At 38.9% G+C, this 19,049-nt stretch overlaps 1 protein-coding gene across 2 annotated transcripts in view; it reads left to right on the top strand.

Annotated features, from left to right (window-relative positions):
• igsf9ba (immunoglobulin superfamily, member 9Ba) overlaps positions 1-19,049 on the top strand; it is a 75,879-nt gene that overhangs the window by 42,172 nt on the left and 14,658 nt on the right. For both annotated transcript variants that reach the window (XM_039622293.1, XM_039622294.1), the window contains exons 5-13: positions 901-1,018; positions 3,465-3,606; positions 6,160-6,305; positions 8,502-8,644; positions 11,175-11,315; positions 11,403-11,522; positions 11,638-11,788; positions 14,795-14,918; positions 16,247-16,422. In XM_039622293.1, coding sequence (XP_039478227.1) covers positions 901-1,018; positions 3,465-3,606; positions 6,160-6,305; positions 8,502-8,644; positions 11,175-11,315; positions 11,403-11,522; positions 11,638-11,788; positions 14,795-14,918; positions 16,247-16,422 — 1,261 coding nt within the window. The remainder of the gene's footprint in view (positions 1-900; positions 1,019-3,464; positions 3,607-6,159; positions 6,306-8,501; positions 8,645-11,174; positions 11,316-11,402; positions 11,523-11,637; positions 11,789-14,794; positions 14,919-16,246; positions 16,423-19,049) is intronic.

Raw genomic sequence — 19,049 nt, 5'->3', positions numbered from 1 at the left:
TCACCGAACAATTTTGCACTAATCACACAAAGAAATTTTTGATTTCAATTTTAGAGAGTGAATGCCGCTAACGATCAACGTAATTCATTTTAGGCTTTATATAAGCCTTGAATAAGAGAAGATCATTTAAAGTAAATTGCATGTGAAGGAGGTGAACTGGAATTGGAAAGAGAGCATTATTTTTCTATTAAAATAAAAACAGTTTCATTCCTTCAGTCATGTTTGAACCAACAAAGCAATAAATTCACTTTAAATCAGTGGTTAGTTTACACTCCTAGAACCAAGTGTGCCACACACAAGGGTGTTATCTCGCCATTAACATTGTTATGACGACGATGCTTCTCCCCAACAACCTCGCAAAAGTTAAGCTCTGCTTTGTTTGCTCTGGTTGTTCCATAAAACATCTGAGAGACAGATGAATAGCAATAATTCTGCAGGCACAGCAGATTCTCCGCTCAGCTGTGTGAATGGACAGACTACAGCTGTGTGTGACATGAATGGACAGAGCCTCTTGCCACCTGTTGCATAATTTATGAGGTTTGGTTAATGTGTTTTTCCTCGCCACTGATTGGTTCTCATCAGTGCCTGCACGCAGGGATGTGCGGTAACACTGAGTTAGACGTTACCAAGGTGACCATATGCAGGAATCACACCTGGAGCTAATAAAGCATGACACACTCGTGACTTTGAAGTCTTTTTTTTGGCGTGAAACTTTGACCTGTAGTAAAATTTAACAAACTACATGATCTGAAATACTTTAGAACACATTTGAGGAACAATTGTACTTCTATTAATCTATATGATGTCATTCTAATTATAACATAACGAGGGCTTTTAAGTTTTAAATTTGCCACTTAAAGGCTGGATGTTTATCTCTTTCTCCTGCCCATTCATTTGCAGGTACACGATGGCAGACTAACCATCCTTGGCATCACCAGAGATGACAGAGGGGCGTACACATGCCGAGCCTACAGCGACCAGGGAGAAGTGCTCCACACTACCCGTCTGTTGGTTCAAGGTGATGTCTCCACAGGATGAGTAAAACAGACATACAAGTTACAAATATAAAAGTCGAATCCGAATGTGTTTGGATATTTTGCCAGATTTTTCAATGAAAAGAAAAATCTTTCCCCGTCTCTACCGGAGGCATACCGCTCTGCTCGCATCGATATAGTAGTTAGGTTTCATTATTTATACTTAAAGGCAAAGCTCTGCACTCCTCTGGTGTACTGATGTATGTAACATACCTTCTGAGTCTGTATCGGGCAGTCAATAGCTCAGTCTGGGGCCTCTGTATGTGAATGTGTGCACAGCCATGTGTATACAACAGGATCTGTCTGAGAGCGCGTCACTGTCTGTCTCCGGTCCATTAACCAGGCTCTCTGCTAGACACAGATCAGATAGATGGTTGTGATAGCAGCCTCTCTCGGTCTCTTGATACAGCGCGGCTTGGGGGAGTTAACAGTGTGTATTTAACAAGCAACTGAGCATCTTGCTTTTAAGGTGTATTTTAACGCTTGACTTCTGTAGGTGCAAACATAGCAGAGAAATAACTCCACTCCTTCGCAGTACAGTAAATGGAGGCACGCACACACACACACTGCAAACAAGGTGATTGTTTTGTAACTTACTAAAGACTCTAACTGCTGGTGCATGAGATACAACTGCATTAAGGCTTCAGGCCTCTGGTGGAAGTACCAAGTCGATACCTGTTCTCTCCTATCTTCATGCAAGAGGTCTCAGTCATGATATGTCTATATGATAAATGTACAGAAATCTTTCATAGTAGTTTTGTAGACATTGCAGTGTTTTTGCAATATAACAAGACCAAAACCACAAAAAGAAAAAAGGTTGATGCTGTAGCTTGTTTGAATATTACCACGAATAACACCGTGAAATAAGAGACACGATTACTTCGCACACGCGGAGCAATAACCAGGAGACATCTGAGGAGTCATGGTTCTCAGTCTGGTGATCTGTTTTTAATTGTTATGTGAGACATCTGCACAGTGATGTAAAAGGCTGTGCATGCTCAGAGGTGAACAAACAGGAGGTTTGTATCTGGGCCTTCTCATAAAAGACAGCTTACCTTTCATGGCTTCTGCTGTTTTATTGAGCGCTAAGAGCAAATCTAGAGCACCTCAGGAGATGAAAAAGGTTACAGTGTGAAGCATGCGAAACCAGAATGCTGACTAGTATTAAGTTTACAACAGTTGGCTGCTTATTGTATTTTAAATCAGACTGTGATGATATATGCTGTAAATATTACTTAGTGTGTGCCTTTTCTCACCCTGATTTGCACCTGAAAGAACAAAGTTGGTGTGAAAGCCTGCATGCAGTGTAGCTGTCTTCTCTATTCTTTATGTAATTACCATTTTATTATTTTAGATTTTAGATTTTTTTTAGAAAGAACCTGTGCATAAATCATCTTGATGTATCAGTTGCAGTTCACTTTAGTTGTCTTAGCCCCCAAAAGACCCCAGGGGACATTATTATGAAGGTTCTTGTTTCACTACATTGCTTAACCCATTAACCCCTAGTTTACCATCTTTGATCCATGAAATTTTGAGACTTAGGTATTATCAATGTAATTTTTCCTCCCAAAAAACCTGAATAGATTGTACTTTTTTAAACAATAAATTGCAAAACAAACAAGCATATATATATATAAATTAATATTCATTTATGTTATTTAAAAGAAGGTTCAAGAAACACTTTATTTTGGAAAAAAATAAATTGTTCAGGTTTTAAAAGATTAAATTATTATGTTGGTGTCTCATGCGAAGGTGATGATATATGCCTAACATTCAATAATATATATTTTTTTAAAGTAAAAATAAAACAATAGCTTTGGGTGGTGCAAAGTCCACATTAAATAGGTTTAAATAGGAAGAACAAATCCACAGGAAGGTTTTAGTATCTTTGTGCTCACTGTTTCATCCACTGTCAGCTTTACTGTATTAGTTTGACCTTATGAAGCGGCATAAAACATCTGCTACAAACCTTTCTAGACAGTGACTGTTCATCCACAAACAAAAGATGTTAGAAACCAGCTGAAACTATTAGAAAGTATTCACTGGACACTTTATTAGATACACCTTGGCTGTCTTGTGATCCTCCGCATCCCAAAGTTGCTACAAATATTTGCATCGACAAGCAGTTGAACACCTATAAAAACGGCCGATGAGTGTGTACTGCAAACATTATGGCTGATTTGGTTTTAAAATGCCTTCTTTGGCGTTGGCAAAGCCTACACAGTATATACCTAGATTAACACAGTGCCATCTTTCTGTTTCGTTTTCTGGAAATGGACCTGAGTGGATTATTTAGCAGCTGGAAAAGCTGAAATGGAGATGAAAACCAAAGTTGTAAAAAGACAGAAATTTTGAATTAACATTCATCAGGTGGAATGAAAAAAGACTGCCTGCTTCAACGCTTTTAACACTTGTTTCTGTTTCTTTCAGGGCCTCCATACATCGTTTCACCACCAGAGAACGTCACTGTAAACATATCCCAGAATGCACTCTTTACCTGCCAAGCAGAGGCATATCCAGGCAACCTCACCTACACCTGGTTTTGGGAAGAGGACAACGTCTACTTCAAGAAGTAAAGTTATGATCAAGTTCACTTCTGTACTGTCGCTGTTCTCGCTCTCAGTGTAGGGAAACTTGTTAGTTAAGCACTTGTGTGAGGTTAAGACTTAGTGATTTAAATCAGCACCATGCAAGCTGCATAAGGCCTTTATCCCTGAGCTTTTGTGATGTGATTGACATTGCGGGTCTCTGAGCCCTTTGCTGTGCTGTGTTTTGAGCGACTGTCCAAGGGTATTTAGTTTGTGTGTGCCATGCCCTGCTGTGACCCCAGAGGCAGTAAGAGTGGGCCTGCCGGGGGTCCGTCTGGAGCGTGCCAGGCGAGTTAGTGCGCTCTGGTGACAACATCACATGACTCAGGCCTTGTGTCATCATATGCCTCTCATGCGGTGATGATATGAAGCGTAGCCAGGACCTCTGCAGGCTCCCCAGAGCTGGTGTTTAGAGTCTGAGAGGCTTTTGCAGTGAGAAAGTGACAGACAGAACAAGTGGGAAGGAAGAGCTAGTGAATAGGGTTTTGACTGGCGGTGAAAACAAGTGTCTGAATTACTTTCACAGAGGAAGTTTCCATACTAATTTTAAACAGCTTTTGTAACGTCAATCTTGATTTTTTTTTTTTATTGATTTTTATTTTTTTTACAGGATGGGAAAGATTTAGTTGAGGGACTTGCATAAAATTCAGTCAGAATTTATGCACTGAAGACTGCACTGATCTAACTTTTAGTGGTTGCACACCAAGAGCCTATTGCCAAGTGTTAGAAGTAAGACACGTTTAATTTAAGCAGCTTACAGCAAAGCATAGCCTTTAAGAACAGCTAGCAAATGATCACATGATTTGCTAGCTTGGTGCATATATATAAACACTCTGGCTATATGTGCCATATGGTACTTAAATTTGGCTTATTGATCTTTTTCCTTTCAAAACCAGCAAGTTGTAAAGGGCTTGATCTATATAAACACTTGATAAAAGGAAAAATATAATAAAAATGTGCATTAAATGTGCATATAAAATGTAAACAGCAGCCTACAGTACCCTGTTCCTAAGTGTTTATAGACTAGGTGTGTGCTCCTCTGCAATAGACAAATCCTCTGTTTGTTTGCCTGTGAACTAGTCCTACATGATCAGGACTTGAGCAGCCAAAATTAGCACACAGTTACACCTTCAGCCCATGAAGATTCTTGACTACGTTAGATCTTGTGATGTCACATTTTAGCCGATTGCTACAACCACTTAGCTGTTGGCTAAAATGAACAGTTTTTAAAAACATCTCATCATTTTTATTTCACACCTGTAACATTTCCACAAAAATCTGATTATACATAAAAATGATGTGATTACATCATGATGAATTTTAATAGTTAATTGTTGATCCCTTCATGCGTGTAACAGAACCGATCCGGTCATGTGTTCTGAGCCAAATGTTCAGCCTGTGTTGTTGTAGAGAGGACCAGTGTGATTTTTACATCTTTTAGCTCATCCAGCCAAAAGACTGATGAGTTTATACCAGGGTGAGACTTCCGTCGTCCATCCTGTCGTCCACAGTTCACAAGGAATCGCTACTCCTTCTGGATTAAACTTTAATGTAACCTGCACACAGTGATCGCCTAATGGGTCTTCACCCTAACCGGTGAACTGTGACGGATCGTGAGCCAAATGAGCCACTATGGCAGTGACCTTCTGGCGTTCTCTTGGTTTGATTCTCATTTTCACTTTTGCTGATTGTTTGGTGTTGGAGAAAAAATGAGAAATGATTGAAAATACACTTTGGCTGCTCTTTTAGTTACTAATAAATAATATATAGTCAGCATTAATGTTAATGATCCTGATTTAGTTGCAACAAATAATTAAATAATTGAAACCAAAGTTATGTAACTTATATATGGGGTTTCTAATTTTTTGTTGCTATTTAATTTAAATCAAATTTACTGATTTACTGATGCTGATGATCATTTTTGTAGATGCTCAAAACTCTCATTAAGTACAAATAAGCTGAAGGCAGGAGGAAGCAGATACCAAGTATCAACAACAATTTGTGAAGCTCAGTGTGACAAACATGTTAGTTACCGATAAAGTATTTGACAAAATAATCTTTAACAGCTCTTTTCTAGAAGTATTAATATCATCCCGTTAAATAAATGTGATAACTCATCTGTATAATAAATGATCAACCATTAACAAGGCCCTGAAGGTCTTTTTTATGTTTACTTTTTATTTAAAGGCTTTTTTAGTTTAAAGTAATTAAATATTAAAGTACTGAGTGAGTACTGAGTATCTGTTTAAAACAAACAAACAAAAATAAATAAATATCGTCTGCTCTGTCTTTTTTTTTTTTAATTTAAAGGGAAACCACGAGGGCTGTACCATTTGGCAGTTATGGCAATTAGCAGATTTATTTGAGTCTCTTGCTCTGTACAGAGTGTTCTTTGGACCCCTCTCAGCTGGCTTCTGTTTGACTCTCTGCTGCTCTCTTATGGCACCTTGATGTAATTTAGCTCCATAGATGTGTGCCCTGTCCTGTCGGTGTGCTTCAGTAACACGCTGTGATAAAACGTCTGTGTCTTCTTGCAGCGATCTGAAGCTCCGAGTGCGCATTCTCATCGACGGCACCCTTATCATCTTCCGGGTCAAGCCGGAGGATGCTGGGAAGTACACCTGCAGTCCGAGCAACAGTCTCGGTATCTCGCCCTCAGCATCAGCCTACCTGACTGTTCAGTGTGAGTGTTGCCATGACGACAAAGTGGGAGGGGGGAGGGGCGGGGAGCTGGTACAGCGAGCCGTGTGAGGAGCAGCAGCAGCAGCAGCAGTATGGAGTCTGCTCGTGCTGGAGGCTGCTGTAGTATTTGGCTGCGCTGCTCCTGTAATGCAAAGTAACCTTCTTGAATTTCAAGGTCAGGTGTTGCAGAAAGGCAGCAGAGTTTTGATTTGACCATTTTCTCACTCTCATTGGAATTTAGGAATTGTATTATAATCTATCCAGCCTCATTCCTGTGCACAAACATGGAGACAAACTCGTCCCCAGACTCAATTTTTCCAGCTCTCCTTTGATTGTGGCTGTGAGTGATGAGAGAAGAACGCCACTCCCAGACACATGACGTTTCATCATAAGTCCACTGTGCAGAGCTAATTTGCTCCCAAGTTGCTGCTGGTCATTGATTACTGTGCTACACTATGAGAGGGAGCTGGGGGATTCACAGCACTGCAGGCACTGACTTCATCACTAGCCTCACATACAGCAGGCGATAAACCAATGTCCTGATGGTCCATGTAAAACCAACTCCGGCTTTATATATGAAGCAGCTGAGAATCACCCCCAGGAGAGACAAAAAACACTCCTAACTCAGAGTAAACAACTTCTTGGACTAGCAAAGCAGAAATTCAACGGTTGTGCAATAGTTTTCTGGATGTTTTATGGGTTTTATGTGCGGAGCCAAGTATCTTCTGTAAGTTTATATGTGCAGAAATATGATGTCAAAATTTCAGTCACTCGGCTTAAAAAAAGAAGCGATAGTACTCGAGAAAATTTGCATTGAACACTAAAAAACCTTTTGGAGGCTGTAATGCTTCACCACATCCTGTGCACGCTGCTCACACACATGCATGTGCAGTGATTATGTTGAGAACTCTCTTGCTGGCTGCTGCCTAATCTTCTCTTCCACTAATTCCCCTTTCAGCACCCCTTTTATGTTCCTTACATGTCAGGAGATTTTTTTCTACTTCTCTGATTTTTCCCAGTCCTTGAAAATGCTCCGGAGATGTTTTAATTTATCTCTTAAACATGAACAGAAACAGCTATAGGTGAAGCATTTATGAAACAGCATCTTAATACTATTTGTTGTGGTTGATGTAGATTCATGGTTTGGGAGCAGACCTTAGAAGGTCTTAAAATGATTTAAGTGCAACCTCAGGTGAACAATTATAGATGACATGTAAAGCAGTGTCATCATTTGTTTAGAAGAAACCAAACCAAATCATAGGTTTGCAGAATTGTATCTGAACTAACCACAAGACTTCTGGAGGAATGTCCTTTGCAAACCAATCGCAACATTTCAGCACAAATATTCGTCCTGACTGTCGGTGCAGCGAGGAGGTTTTTTTTTGCAGCCACAGGACCTGAGCACCTTGCACTGATTGCGTCGACCACAAACTCCTCTTTATACCAAAGTATTCAAAGAGTCAAATGCGACTGTCTGACAGCTAAAGCTGAAAAGGCTGAAATTGGGTCATGCTACAGGACAGTGATCCCAAGCACAGCAGCAACCGAATGACTGAAAAAGAAAAGAATCGAGATGCTGCAACGGTCCAGTCAGAGTCCAGACCTCGACCTGATTAAAATGCTGTGGTGAGACCTTAAGAGAGCCGAGCAAACACGAATACCCACAAACCTCAATGACCTGAAGCAACGTTGTAAAGACGAGCGGACTGAAATTCCTCCACAGCGATGTGAGAGACCGATAAAGTCATACAGAAAAGTTATTACTTCTACAAGCTGCTGAATCATGGGGCGCACTTGGTTTTTCACACCTTGCATCTCCATCCTGGCTTAGTTTATATAAAATAATGACTGTAAATATGTGATGTGCTGTTGTTTATCTGCATGTAAATTATTTGAAATTTAAATGTTTTTGTCCTGATATATAAAACGAGTTGTGAAGATATTAGTTTTGACAGAAATGCCACATGCTGCACTTTTAAAAATATGTTAATGCTGATTTTACCTGCCTCTGTTTATGTGTTCCTAAATTTTGCAGTGATAGGCATTTAGAAAATTGATAAGACCCTAACACTTCTAGCTGTGAATCTTCCATGTTTAATTTTTTTGTTAATCAAAACATGTTGAATCAAACATTTTCAGAAATTAATGGTTATTTATAGTTTATCGATTTACCACACGACCCTTATTTGTCGTCCAGACCCTGCCCGAGTGATCAACATGCCCCCGGTCATCTACGTCCCACGGAAACTGCCAGGCATCATCCGCTGCCCGGTGGATGCAAACCCACCTGTGACATCAGTGAAGTGGGAGAAAGATGGATACCCACTCCGAGTGGAGAAGGTGAGTCTGAATAAGTCATAATTATCTTATCGGTTTAGCACAAGGGAGTCTTTGATTATGCTAAAAATTATATTTCTCAAATATTGTCCAGTAAAGATGATTTTTTTTTCCATTTTTATTGTAAAACCCATAAAAACAGATTTTACAGAAACTCAGAGAAGTATGATCTAATCTAATATCTTACTGAGTTTGAGGAATTATTACATTGTTGGATTGTTCAATTTAACAGTCCTCTGTGGATCTTTTAAATTACGAATTGGTTTTCTTTTGGGAAACAAGCATTCAAAAAGACACAACTATTACTTTTGTTTCTTGCCAATAGTTAAGTGACTGTGAGCATTTAGTCAAATACTGTACTTGAATACACATTTGGGGTCCATTAAACTCCTGCTTTATACTTCTGCTTCCTCATATCTGACGTATGAACTGTTACTTATGAACTGCTCACTTTTCAGAACTGGAACATTCATTAAAACGTTGAAAGTTGATTCTGTTCATCGGGTTTGCCGTGTTTTCAGTGGGAGCAATGTCTCATCGCTCATCCAAGTGACTTTTTCTAGTCTCTTTGATGAGCGATGAAACATTTCTCCCACTGAAAAGAGGCTGAAAAAGTCACTTGGATGAGCGATGAAACACGTCTCCCAGTGAAAACACTGCATCCAACAAATTCAACTGTGTGAGATTTCCATACATGGATTATTGAGCATGCATCAAGACGTTCATAAAAGCAAAGAATAATATGAGACATTATTGAAAAAGCAGATGTTCTTTGTATTTTGGGTCTAATTTAGGATCTCGCCATGTTTCCGATGTCTCTCATTTCCCTTTTTAAGGTTCACAGATAATTTCATTTGAGTAAGTTGTTGGAAGCCCAATGAGGTGAAAAGTACAAATATTTGTAGCAGATGTGTTCTTCTGTCTTGTGTTTCTCAACATTATCTCAGTACACGCTGAAAATATAACAATAATAATAATAAAATTAGCAGCAGCATTAACAATCTACTAATGTCACTCACCGGGGTATTTTTGATTTTAACATTTTTGTACATTTACTGATAATATTTCTGTAGTTTAGCTGAAATGAGATTTTTAGTCACCAGTTTTTACTTACTTGCAGTGTCCCTTCACTGGCTACTTTATTGGTTACATCTTGGTATTACTGGTTTGAACTCCCTTCTGCCTTTTTAAACATTCCTCAAAGATTTTAGTCCATTTTGACCTGATAGCATCACACAGTGCACATACATGCTGGGACTGTTGAAGCCATTTGATTAGAGCGAACTCCTTGTCATGTGAAAGAAATTAGTTTGTTAATATTTGAGCTTTGTGAGATGGTGCATTATCCCACTGGTCATCATAATACAGTTCATAACGGGATGGACAAGGTATGCAGCAGTACTCAGCTAAGCCGTGGTATTTAAATAGTGCTCAGTTGATATTAAGGGGCCAAAAATGTGCCAAGAAAACATCCCCTACACCAAGTAGATCCGCAGCATCTAAAATACTCAGACCAGACTGTCTCAGACCAGCAACCATGCCATTTTCAAAGTCTCTTAGATCGTCATTCTTCTCCATTTTCTGGTGCTCGTTTGGGACTTCAGCAGGTCGTCACGACTATACATGCCTAAACTGAGTGGGTTGCTCCCATGTCATTGCCATATTAGTAGAACCCGACTGATATAAGATTGTTGAGCCTGATAGTGATGCCGATATTTAACATTCCAGTGTATCGAACGATATTTTTCTGTTTTTCAGACACATGAAACATAACATTTGTTGTGTAACATGAGTCCTTAATAACATGATATTACAGTAAAATTCAAAATTAATCTTATTTTATAGTCAAAAGTCATAATGTCTATCCCTTGTTTTTACGCTCTGCCTGACTCTGCTTGGATCAGCCAGTTGTTGTGTTTGTAGCGTTCTTAACACGTTACCAACAGGGAAGTTGCAGAGTACCCTCTAGTGGACAAACGTTGCAACATAAACACTCATAACATGGTTGAAGCTTGTTTTTCCCACCTGTTTACTTTTTAAATTTTCATATATCGGCCATTTTAAATGCAGATACCAATTTATCGGCATATAGCTAGTATCGACCGATATATTCTCCACGCCGATATATCGATCGGGCTCTGCTGATTCCATACTTGCTCAAACAAGCAGTTGAACAAGTGTAACTAATGAAGTGGCCAGTTGGTGCATAAATTAACAAGTAAAGATTTTTTTTGCATACACAGTACAGCAGCTGCATACATAAAAGATTTTTTTAACATTTCAAAGTGCCACCTGGATATAGCGTCTTCGTGCTCAGAGCTCTCTATCTGTTGCTCTGTTTTTCTTTTATCTAAAATGCTGCCAGTGTTGAGGGCAGGTCTGTATTAAATAAACATTAACTTCCATTCATCTGATTTAAAGGATCTTTGGGGATCTTTGTTTTCTCGTGCAGTTGAAAAACATTTAGATGGGACCCTGAGAGTTCAGGAAAACCCCTGAAATCAAGCATTTCAGATGCCCCCTTGTCTTATAGTACCCCGGTTGGAGCTTGATGCCAGACGGAAGTATCCGGGTGGCGGAGGCCACAGAAGACTCCCTGGGCACCTACACCTGTGTGCCTTACAACGCCCTGGGTACCATGGGCATGTCCCCCCCTGCCACTTTGGTGCTAAAGGTAGATCACTGTTTAAGTCCTATATAGTCTCTCTTTTCTAACTTGTGCACACTTACTTGTAAGTGTTTATGATTTGTGTTTCTCAAGGATCCCCCTTACTTTAATGTGAGGCCTGGGGGGGAGTACCGTCAGGAGGCTGGGAGAGAGCTAGTAATCCCCTGTGCTGCTTCTGGAGACCCTGATATACCATCTATCACCTGGAGAAAGGTGCCAAACAGCTAAACACACGCCATCGAAATTCTCTTGAAAATATGTGCTTGTTTTCACCTATAATTTCTTGACATTTTTGTGTGTAACACTGTAATTTTCATGTCAATTGAAGGTGGGGAAGCCAAGCAGGAGTAAGCACAACATCCTACCCAGTGGCAGCTTACAGTTTGTGTCCCTCAGCAAAGAAGACCATGGAGAATGGGAGTGTGTAGCCACAAATGTGGTCACAAGCATCACTGCCAGCACGCGTATCCTAGTCATCGGTACAAACAGTCTGCACAGCGCTCTCAGCTTTCTCAGTTTCCTCAGCCACTGACCTTTCTTACTTATGTTGAGTTCACTTTGCTGTGGGATTTGCATGAAGAAGATGTCACCCTCATCCCTCAAACTCTTTGCCTTTACCCAATTTCCCTTTGGCCATCATTAAAATTTAATCTAATCTTATCTGCAGTGGCTTTATACAGTTAATTTAAAGCCTGAATCTGTAACTACTGTGTGCTGAAACACTGTCACTGCAGCCTTTGTCTGTTGAGTCATTGAACCAAGGGCATCTTTTTTACTCTTTGAATTGACTGACTGAAGTGTTGACAAAGGCAAACAGGGTTATTAAGTTTGAAACAGGCTGCTGAAAGCCTTCATGTGCATTGGTAGAGCCAGGCTTACATTGTGGATCTTCTTATTTTATTTGTATTCTGCGATCAAGTTGCAGCATTCAAACTGATCTCAACGATTTTACCTTTAAGTACCTTTTGTTGTATTCTTTGATCCATATTGATTTCACAACACTGACGATGCCTTTTACTTACTTAAGATGTCACAATTTCCTTATGTCTGGAATAGCAGCCATTTAAGTGAGCTGCACACTGTAGCTTCATCGATGTATAACTATTGTGGCAAATGAAGTTATGATGATTTGCAATTAAATTTCAGATTCTTGTCTGGACTTTGAAAAGCTACTGTTGGTTAGAAGTTCAATTTATCATAATTCAAATTCAAAAAGGTGAACTTACAGTTTCTTAGTTACAATTTATTGTCCTTCATTGAAAGTGAAATATTTCAAACTTTTTTTTGGTTTCATTTGTGTTGATTACACCTTAATCTCAAATCTAGTATCATTTCATTTTAAATTCGAGCAGACACCATAAATACATCTCTCTCTAGTTCATGCACGCAATCACAGTCACGAGGAAGACTGCTGACTATACAGATGATAATTCACAAGATCCTGTGTGTAATGAAGGATAAAATATATAAAAGTTTATATAGAAAATATCAAAATATAAAAGTTGACCTTTTTAAATAAAATTATGAAAAAAAAAATGCTTTAACTTGTGACTAATGATTGTTAAAGATTATTTTCTGCAGAGATAGATAGGAGGCACTGGGACAAAGATGGCCGCTCAGCTTTTCTAATGCTATCACCCCAATTAAAAAAAATGCTGTGAAAAATGTAAACAAAAACAATGCAATGATTCGTAAATCTGATAAAGCCATATTTTATTCACAATATTACATTAAAAACACATTTAAATGTTTAAACTGAGAAAATGTACCATTTTAATAAAAAAATGTATATTGACTTTGATGGCAGCGACATATCTTAAAACAGTTCAGATGTTTTCCGCTGTGTAGCATCAGCCCTTCTTTTAACAATGCCCCATAAACTTCCGAGCACTAAGGAGAGCAGCTGTTGAACGTTTTTGGGGAGCAATGTTGTCCCATTCTTGTCTGATATCGGATTCTAGCTGCTCAACAGTCCTGGGTCTTCTTTATCATATTAATATGTAATGATTTGCTCATGAATATATGAAGTTATGCTGTTCTAATAGGTGCAGTAATTGGTTTAGCTTTGTTTTACTGAAATATGCAAGACCTTCACTGGAAACAAGCAGATGTTGCCCTTAAACCTGTGTGTGCAAGCTGATGGTCCATCTCCTCTTTAGTCTGAAATATGCGATTCCCATGTTTTCCAACAAGAATTTCAAGTTTTAAGTCATCTCAACAGTTTTCCACTTTGCCTCAGTTCATTTTAAATGAGCTTTGTCCCAAAGAAGACAGCGACATTTCTGCATCACATAGATAGAGCTCTTATCTGCATACATGGATGGTAATGTGCTCACAAACAGTGATTTCTGAGCCCACACAGTGATTTCCATCACAGAATACTGCCTGTTTTAATATACTGCTGTCTGATTGGACATCCAATATAGATTTTTGGCCTTGCACACAGAGATTTCTCCAGATTCTCTCAGTTTATTGATGATATTATACTATAGATAATTGGATATTCAAAGTCTTCACAATTTTACCCAGATGCAGTTTATTGCAGACTGGTGAACATCTGCTCATCTTTCAGAGGTTTTCTTCTGCCTCTCTGAGATGCTCTTTTATACCCGACCATTAGCAACCTGCAAAACATGCCTCAGCTGTTTCCCAGCTTTTTCTTGCCCCCATCTCAGCTCATCTCTTTTTGTAGATGTGTTGCTGCCATCACATTCAAAACTAGCTAAAATGTTTAATAAAAAAAAGTTTGTAAAAAATCAAAATATTAATGTAGTTTATAAAAGAAATGTTTAATGTTTTTCAAAAGGATGCGAGAGCTGTACAGGTAAATCATAAATTCTGTGAACCCTCCTCTGGTAAAAGTGAGCAGATCAGTAAGACTGACACCGTGGTCCATTGGCCTATTTTCCAAGGATTCATCATAGTGTTGCACAGCTGGCAACGTTCAGCTCACCTCCATGTGACCAGCACTAAGCTGGCAGGTGTGGCAGGGTGGTGCAGACAGCTGTGCTCCTCCGACCACCCACAGGTCTCTCTTTTATCCCAGTGAGAACTAACTGGCTTCAGGCCACACTGCACAGCTGCTAGGCCTGTTTGGTGGGACGAGATGAGCTGCAGATAGCACTGCTGCACTTGAATTGCCTGACCTTACGCTGGTCACCACCTCAGCCAGCATCACATGATTTGCATAGAGCTGGCAGATGCATGACACAGCAATATTTGGAGGGTGAAAATAGCATAAATAGCATAAATAATTTGCGTCATTTGCATTATTTGACTAAAACACAAATCATAGTAATTCAGAAACAGACAGTTATATGTATAAAATGTCAAAACAGTATTAGTATTTACAGAATTTCTATAGCTTAATCACTGCAAGTGATATTAAGTGATGTGTGGGTGTAAGATGTTATATTATAAGTAAATTAGTATGTGTGCATTATGAATTTATTCCCACTCTGTCTCTGTCTCTGTAAATCACTCAGGCACCAGCCCACACGCTCCTGGCAATATCCATGTACTGCCCTTAACAACCTCTGCTAATGTGTCCTGGGAACCAGGTTATGATGGCGGCTTCGAACAGACATTCTCTGTGTGGTATGGTCCAGTGTGAGTACTCTCACTTTGCTTTAAATCAATGCCAGCAGTCTGCATAGATGCAGAAACAGATGGTAGCTGGAGGTAGACGCGTACGTCCGGATTAGTCGGAGCTCTTCTTCGCAAATTCAGTCAGACGCTCACAGCGGGATTTTTTTGACTCGAGGTATTTAGTGCATATAGATATAGATGTGCATAATTCATGGTGTGCACTGAGAACTTAATGGAGTGGCACTGCAGGAACACCCCACATGGCATCACAAAAATTCACCAGCTTCTGGTCAGAATATTTTTCCCTGTGTGCAAATCATTTATCCTGGTGCATCCAGAAAGACATTTGTTGACTGTAAACATGAAGACAAGGACATCACAGACATGAATATGTGAGTCACAGTCTGCAGTTGTGCCTCTGTAAGCGATACTGTAATTACATACTGAGCACATTTTTTAATGTCGAGCAAAACACATTATGGCTGAGTGGAGTGCAGTATTGTGGACACAATAGATACAAGAAAACACAATAAAATAGCTCTGACTTACACAAGACTTACATGATAGAAAAATACACATAAAGTATGTATTAATGTATCTTTAATAACATAATATTTATCTTTTTATGTACAAAGAGAAAATTTATAGTTTTTTTAGCCTAACAGGAAAAATACTTTTTTGGAGAAGATTTTTGGTTATCACTAACACTCACCGGTACACTAACCCTGTATTTTGGAGAAAAAAGGCAAATTTATGTTTATCTGATGTTCTTTACATTTTTATTTTCAATTTTTCCCCCACTTACCAAGACTCTGGAAAACAACTTTCAAATCCAAACATTACGTATCTCACAATATTATAAAAGAAAAAGAAAATCAGGTTTCCAGTTTATATTTAGGTTTTCCTTAAAACGATGCATATCAGGAACTGTTCTGTGCATTATTAGATTAAAATTCGAATTTTTTCACTGAACTAGACCAGGCGTATATATTTATGGAATAGGAAAAGTTGCTTACACCTCATGGGGCTGATGATGTGAACTGTTTCAGCTGCTCTCCATTTCTCTGGCAGGCTGTTCTAACAGCTCAGAGCTTGAAATTAAAGGCTGCCTCTCCCAAAGTTTTTCTCCTACGCGTTACAGTGTTTCAAAGAGTCGAGCCGGAAGGCTTCATAAATCGTAAGCATGTCAGGTTGATCCGAGTCTCTAAAACGGTACAAAAGTTACTCTGTTTGGTGCTTCACCTTTAAATTAGATGCAGCTTGTCATGTGACTGTTTATAGTTAATTAATCATCATAGCTTTTCTCCTTCATAAGTTTCTCTTTGTCTGCTTTGTTTCTCTGTCCGCAGGTCAAAGAAAATAGACTTCGGTCCTCATGACTGGCATTCGATGCCAGTTTCTGGTGCTCAGACCTGGTTGGTGGTGCCAGGGCTGGAGCCTGGGACAGAGTACCAGTTCAGTGTGTTGGCTCAAAACAAACTGGGCACGGGCCCATTCAGTGAAGTTGTGACAGTCACCACTGCAGGTGGGTACTGCTAATCAAAGGATGTTCCAGCCATGTTTGCTGCTTTTTGACTTCAGAATCAACCCGCTGAGTTGCACTGAGACACTATTTCTAATTTTAGACTAGAACCAGACACAGTGTGGAATATACTGCCCTCTAGTGATGGTTAAACTCATCCTGTCCTATCCTTAGTTTTATTGTTTAAAGGTGAACGCTGTACACAGATTTCCAGATGAGATACAGTCCAATGTGATTTTTTATGTTTGTATGTGTTCATCTCCATCACCTTCAAAAGCTCAGAGCAACAAATTAAACGAACAAATGCAGCCACAGTGGCTGTATAGGTTTATTTAAGCCCTACTTTACAGTTCTTAAGCTTACTTTATTACATAATACAGGATACCTTGTTGGTAGAGGTTGTTGGACATGATTACTGCCCACTAATCTGCATTTTAGTTACTTTTAATGTTATATTAGAAACACTTTGCAGTAGAAAATGCAATAGTTACTTAGTGAGACTCTTTGTATGTTTTATTGTAGAAATGAAATGTATATCGAACCCATAAGTTTATCCGTATCATCTAATTCAGAAATAATGGAGGTTACATGAAAGATAGAGGCACACTTGTGTTGTTTACATTTAAACTGTTAACAAATTGGTGTATTTGGCCATTTCCTAACAACTACTTACAAAATCTGGTTGAGATCTTTAAGTTTTATAAGAAAATAAGGTTGAATTGGATGCACAAAGTTTTTTAGGAAGGTTTCCTGACTGTAATAGTCATTACAGTCTGGAAACAGCTAATATGGATGTTAATTAATAATGTTAAACATGAGATCCTTCAGACACTTTGAATGGCCAGACAGGAAATGGAAGAAAAGCCGCAGGTGGTAAAGCCTGTGATAGAAGTCAGCCAGAGGCATTTTTGATGTTGTGTAATAAATGTTTGCCTAAGGAGCAGCCTGCTTGTGAATTCAGCTACATGGGGCTAGTTTGAAGAGGATCTTGACTTGAAATATAATGTTTTTGCTTTGTTTTGTTGTGTTTTTCAATTTTAACTGTTCTGTATTTATTAAGTGATCAGTTTCTAAGCAGTAAATAGTTAAATTATAACAAGTCTACAGTATTACTCTTGGGAATTGTTTCTGTTTATTTGTTTAAGCAAAGAAACCTGAGAACCAACATGACAACTGATTCATTCGAAGGACCTAAATGCAATAAGATCCTTATAACGCTGGGCGCAGACCCCTGATAACTGACACTTGGTACAGTCAAGTAAACACAATCATCCGAAATCAAATGCAGTAACAAATCCTTACAAAAGAAACATAAAAAGAAGTAACGTTGACCAAAAAATGAGTTTCTTGCTCGGTTAAAATGGACTTAAACTCCCGCATCATAACCAGTTCTGACAGTTTCAGGTCCTTGTGCAGATTATTCCACGAAAAAGGGGCAGAGAGAGTTTAAAAGCCTGTTTTCTTAATTCTGTTCTGACTCTAGAGACAAACATTTGTGAAATATGTTTTCCCTTTCAGTGCCGCTTGCCAGTACCACTTCACTCCCTCTATCTGTTGTACTTGTTCACACCCCCGAGTGTTGTCACAATATATGAGTGTTGAAGCAATAATTAATGTGCAAGTAGGGCTCTGAGAGCTTTTCTCATGAAAAGCACACTTTTGGGATGGGTCCACTTAGAAAAGAAATAAACACATTTTTATCTTTATCTAATAAAAAATGTAAGCACAGCATAAATATCCCCTGGATAATCACTTCTTTGGTTGTGAAGGGCAGCAGGCCTTCCACTGATGAGAGTTGCTTGGCTTCATCATTTAGCACAGACCAGAGCTTACTCAGTGACTCTGGCTCCAACCAGAGTTTCAGGTCAGAAAGTCCATTGTGACTGTCAGCTGCTGCTACACTAACATCCAAAGTGACTTGTATATCATATTGCTGAGGTTTTTGTAAATGTTAAAGTTAACTGCAGTTTTCATGAAAGCTGCACAAAGCTGTTTATTTTCCAATTTTTACCAAAATAAAATTCTGTTTTTTTTTTTTTTCATTTGGCTTTTGGATGGCCCCCTCAACTGGTGGGGTCCCCTGGGTATGTGCACATAATGCCTATTGGATAATCCGGCCCAGATGGTGGGGGTACTTTTTGCCTCGTGAGCCCTGATTCAGCCTCACATTGCCAACTGTTTTCCTTCATTTAGCAAATGTTAAATGAAGTCTGCAAAGTTCTGACCTAATTCACACTCTCAGATGGAAACAAGTAGACTTCTGCTGTTTAATACATTTCTCCACAACCCATAATGAAAGTTCATTAACCAATCAGCTTTGACTAACCTAAGAAATGTAAGAAAAGTCAATGCTCTTTGTGTTGCTATTTTTGATTTCTTGGTAATTGTTACGTCCAAAGTGTACTCTGATGCTCCATTGATGGAGGCCCCTGAGTGGAGCCCATCCAGAGTTTTTATCTGGACTCTAACTCTTTTAAAAAAAAAATTTGATCACATTAGCAACACCCTGTTGATACATCAGTAGTTACAACAGCATATCTCTCAAACTCATTCAGTTGTTGACATGAATGTAACTTATTTTGTTTGTTTGATGTTTTTTTCCCCATTGAATACATTTTAATAATACATGG

This window comes from Oreochromis aureus, linkage group 14 (genome assembly GCF_013358895.1).
Source record: "Oreochromis aureus strain Israel breed Guangdong linkage group 14, ZZ_aureus, whole genome shotgun sequence".
Taxonomy (NCBI): Eukaryota; Metazoa; Chordata; class Actinopteri; order Cichliformes; family Cichlidae; genus Oreochromis; species Oreochromis aureus.
The sequence above is the reverse complement of the archived record's forward strand: the minus strand, read 5'-3'. Positions and strand labels throughout refer to the sequence as shown.